General features: G+C 36.3%; 1 protein-coding gene across 1 annotated transcript in view; it reads right to left on the reverse strand.

The window, feature by feature from the left end:
• Positions 1-4,602, reverse strand: part of TEKT5 (tektin 5) — a 27,821-nt gene that overhangs the window by 1,107 nt on the left and 22,112 nt on the right. Inside the window, exon 6 of the mRNA XM_009324733.1 lies at positions 2,474-2,628. Within this exon, the coding sequence (XP_009323008.1) occupies positions 2,474-2,628 (155 nt within the window). The remainder of the gene's footprint in view (positions 1-2,473; positions 2,629-4,602) is intronic.

A 4,602-nucleotide genomic window follows, 5' to 3' on the forward strand; every position in this document is an offset into this window, starting at 1 on the left:
ACAGTTGAGCTATTGGACTGAATTCCTTCTTGCTTTAAACCACATGAGAGAAATACACTTAAAAAATTAGTTAAAAGCAAAAAATCCTTAAAAAGTGAATTAGCAAATGGTTTCTCAGATAGGATTTTGTCTCTAAGAAAATACATGTTATTTGAGATGTGAGCTCAGCCAAAAACTGTGATAGAAAAAAGTGTCCAAATTTCAAATACCCTGTTAGAATTTCTTTTTCTAATTGCAGTTATGATGACCATAACATTCAATGATTTGGATCAGGTAAAGCATCCAAAATAACCTGGTCTGGATTAGGGAGCTGTGGTAGAGCAAAATTCATATGCATTGGAGGAAAGAGAACAGGAGATGCTAATTATCTCTCAATGGAACTACATCTAGTAAACGATGTACTTGGATAAACGTTTTGGTTAAAATATTAGAAGTCATATTAGACTGACAGAAAACTTGCATGTGTATTAAGCCTAAAATACTTCCAAATAGCTGTGCAACAGCTTGTGAAGCTCTTCTATAAGCTAGTAGAAGTTAGATTGATTCAGAACCCCTATGTACTTTTTGTTTTTGAGTATGTCATGTTAATGTCCTTTCACTCTAATTGAAGAAAATATTCAAAGACGTTCTGATGTTCCAGTGACTTCAAATGAAGCTTCCAAACTTTTTTGGACAGGACCCTTTGGAACATCAACAGCATCACTGGCAATTGTGGGAAGAAGAAGGGGTAATGTGACATTGCTTCAGCACATTTTTGATCCTAAATCAAACAAGTTTTATATCTTGGATACATGCAATCCGGCTGACTGGACTGATACCAATCACAATGCTGCAGACATTTTTGTGGAAGAGGTCTTCAGGGAGGAAGTAGGGAGAAAACAAGGCTCAGAGTGAGTATAAAACTGGAGTTGTGTATTAATATTTAAGGCCATCTTGTTTTGTTTTTTAATAAAATGCTGATACTAGCTTATTTGCATACATAATTGATGGTGTGGTGGTAACTGAAGTGGCAAATGATCTGCTCCCATAGTAAATGTAACTGCTAAGTGAATGCTACAGTGCAATCAGAAGTTTTTCTGGTTTCTGATAGCTGAGCTCCTGCATCTAGAACAGGCATGATTTATGTGATATGAAAAGCCACGTGCATAAAGCTATCAAAATGGATATAAAAGAATTCAGACCCAAAACAATATTTTGTGACAGAATGGATGCGGAGAGCAGAGCGTGAAGTTGAAGAAATCTAATACATGGATACGCCAAAGGAAATGTCAAGATCCAATTAAGGAGTTATGAGGCTGAAAAAAGATATATTGCATTGTATGATTTATGGTTTAAGGAGTTAAAAAAGTGAAAAGATGCCAGTACAATAAACTATGATTTATTGCCCCCTCCTTGTTTGAATAACTTTTTGAGCTGATAAAACACTGTTTAGGAAAAATAATATAAATACTCAGTTTAAGCATTATGTACTTCATTAATCTCATTGTATGTGAAGCTGTTGTATACAGTGGGATTTTGCTAGAGACAAAAATAAGAAGGGAATAGTTTTCTACTTTTCATAAAAATATGCAAAATTCTCTTGCTGGACTGTGAAATTCACTCCAGCTATTCACGCCTGGTGCAGTATTTCTTGAGAACCTGCCCCCCCGCCCCGCCCCCTCCCAATATTTTGAAGACAGTATTTTAAATAAGATATACTCAATAGGGTTCTTTTGGAACACTGATGTGTTCCAAATGGATTGGAGGGAGATAAATGGGATTAAAATTCAGAAGACCCTTTTTCAGTCATCAGGGAAGGAAGGCTAGTACCTTGGACATCTTCTTGTACATCCATAAAGACACAATACACACTATACAATGGATCATAGCACAGGGATCACCAAGCTGATGCCAACATGTGCTGGGAAGTCCCCACAGCTATATAACCAAAATGTATGCCAAATGAGCTAACCTGTACAAAGATGATACTGGAGGCACTATATAGTTGAAAATTAGTTGAGGCAGTAAGAGATGCTGTCTCATTCTTATTTACAATTAACTTTTTAAGGAGCTTGACCATTAGATAGTTTTTTGCACCAAAAGACAGAATTTTGTCTGGGATAACATGTTTCTAAAATTAGGTATTTCCTAAAGTGAAATCTTGTGTTTCATACAGAATGGAATTAAAATCAATTCCTAAGTCCCAACTCGGACATGAGACTGAATCCCAAAAGATATCAGCCACCAACAAGCAATTGAGCTCTTAACTGTCCTGGGAGAGGGACTCTAAAGGCAACTACATACTGAATATTAGATGTTTTGGCCCATTATTTCAACATAGCTACTTGGATTTTACTACTTTCTTCCAGAATTTGCATCACAATGTAATGAATTAAGTTCTAATCTCATCAAACTGATGTTCACACTGTCATTAAATTTCCCATTCTTGAGTGGCTGATGAAGGAAGGGACGGAGTAGTCTGGCCTTTACTTACTGAAACTGAGGTGTATCACGGCAAAGTTCTATATTGGGTCGTTTAGTTCTTCCCTCCAGGCGGGTCTGAGCCACTTTCAGTGGGTACTCCTTTGCCTTTATGGATCTCTCCAGTAACATGATTGTATCTTCTGTCTGGAAGATTTCTTGAAGTATCTGAACAAAGCAGAACGTTTTTGTAAGCCTTGCGTGTGTAGAAAATCAGAACTCACCCCTGCTTTTAAACACTCCTATTAGAACTGCTTCCATTCTGGCATGTCATTTTGCTTAATTTAGGGGACGAGATTACTATAAACTCATATCAATCAGATGTATTTGTATAATATGTTGGCTTGGTCTTGCCATTTTTTTAAAAGGACATATGGTAATCAAATCTCATAGGAGAGCTAGAAGGAGGAGGCCCATACAATCATACATCGAATGAAAACATTTAATGAAGTTGTTCCTGGAAAACAGGCAAACAACTTCCACTAAGAAATGCACCATCTCTTTCCTATTACAAAATTAAGAAATTTATAGGCAAATTGGAATATAAATTTATTACAAGCAGAAGAGAAGCACTGAATTACTGTGATGGGAGAAATTCCAACTGTGTTTTTGTGATAAAGCCATTTTCATAGAGGCAGTGTTTATAGCTCTACAGGGACTTATTTCCATTTTGCTTCATTATCTAATTTTTCTTCTAAACAAAAAAAATCTGCTGCTTGATCTATGAACATTTTGCAAAGGTAAAATTCCAATAAACTGCTGTTTTCATTCAATTCTTATTTCTTTCTGCCTCATAAAAATTCAAAAGTAATCAAATATGTCCCCTCTGAAATTGTTTCATACTCCAAGTGTTTTGGGGACATCTGCTGCAAGAACATATGAACACAAGTCATATTGTCATACTGAAACTAAATTCTCAGACTTTTGAAAACTCCACTGGGAGCTGTAGAGGGAAGACCAACTTCCTTTAAAAGCTTATTTTCTGTAAATGGAGAAGATACAGAATGAAACATTACCAAAAAGGAGAGGCCCATGGAATTAGTATAGCATGGGGTTTAGTTGCAGTGTATGTTAATCATATAATCATATTATCCCTGAAAACCCTGTAAGTGCTTCTTACATGTTTTAATCTGTATTAAAAAATGAGAGAAATTGCAAGGGAAAAGCTTTGCTCAGTCTTGAAAAAGAAAGAAGGGAGAAAATGTTTATATTCAAGTAACATTTCCCAGCCAATTGATTATGATGTTACTTTTATTTATCAGGATTCATTACAACCAATGTAGTGAACCTATTCAAGCCTTTCCAACAGACAGCTTTAAAATGGAAGAGAACAAATTGAACTAATGGAGTTTCTCAGCCAGTCTACTAAAATCAATACAACTTGAATTTCAACAACCACTAAAAATGGCATAATGTGATTTAAATTATGCTGCTATTTAGATCTTGAGATCAGCCTACACAGTAAGCTGTACCAGGTTTGCTAATGATGTGTGTGGTTTGAAAATTCAGTTAGTTCCTGCTGCTGAAAGGATATTTATAGACAAAACCTAAAGAGTTAAGGATGCCAGGAACCTGCGCCCCAGTCCAAATCCTTAAGGGCTTGTTGATGTTGTATAGTAGAGCAATGTGAAAGATCTCCTGGCTAGCACTGTCCAAACCAGTTCAACCCTTACAGCAATGCAATTTACCAACAGATGAATCATCTTGGACCCTGAAGCAGCAGCATATGAACATGACAGTACTGATTTGAAGCCAGGTCTCCACACTGTACTGAGCCCTTTGGGTCCAAGGTTGGTTTTCACAGAGCTAGCTTAAGAGCATCTTCACCCAAAGAGAAGCTTTAACTGCTTATAGACTGCAGGAAAAAAAAGCTGGTTTGTTATGAAGGGAACACAGTACGGAAGTGAAGCTAACAGTAGTAAATTTCTCCCTGTAGTTTTATTCTGCGGTGGTTTCTTCTTAATTAGATAATCACTGTAAGCTAGCTGTGTTTTACAGGGAATATTTATGTAGGTAATCCATAGCGCTTTGGTGGCTATTTGTTTTGCAGAGGAACTACTTATGATAAGAGCGCATTGTTAAATACATCATTTTACAACTTGGCTGCAATTTTACTGGTTACACATACTTATTTCTATAGAT

The sequence above is a fragment of the Pygoscelis adeliae genome, unplaced genomic scaffold, assembly GCF_000699105.1.
Source record: "Pygoscelis adeliae isolate BGI_AS28 unplaced genomic scaffold, ASM69910v1 Scaffold85, whole genome shotgun sequence".
Taxonomy (NCBI): Eukaryota; Metazoa; Chordata; class Aves; order Sphenisciformes; family Spheniscidae; genus Pygoscelis; species Pygoscelis adeliae.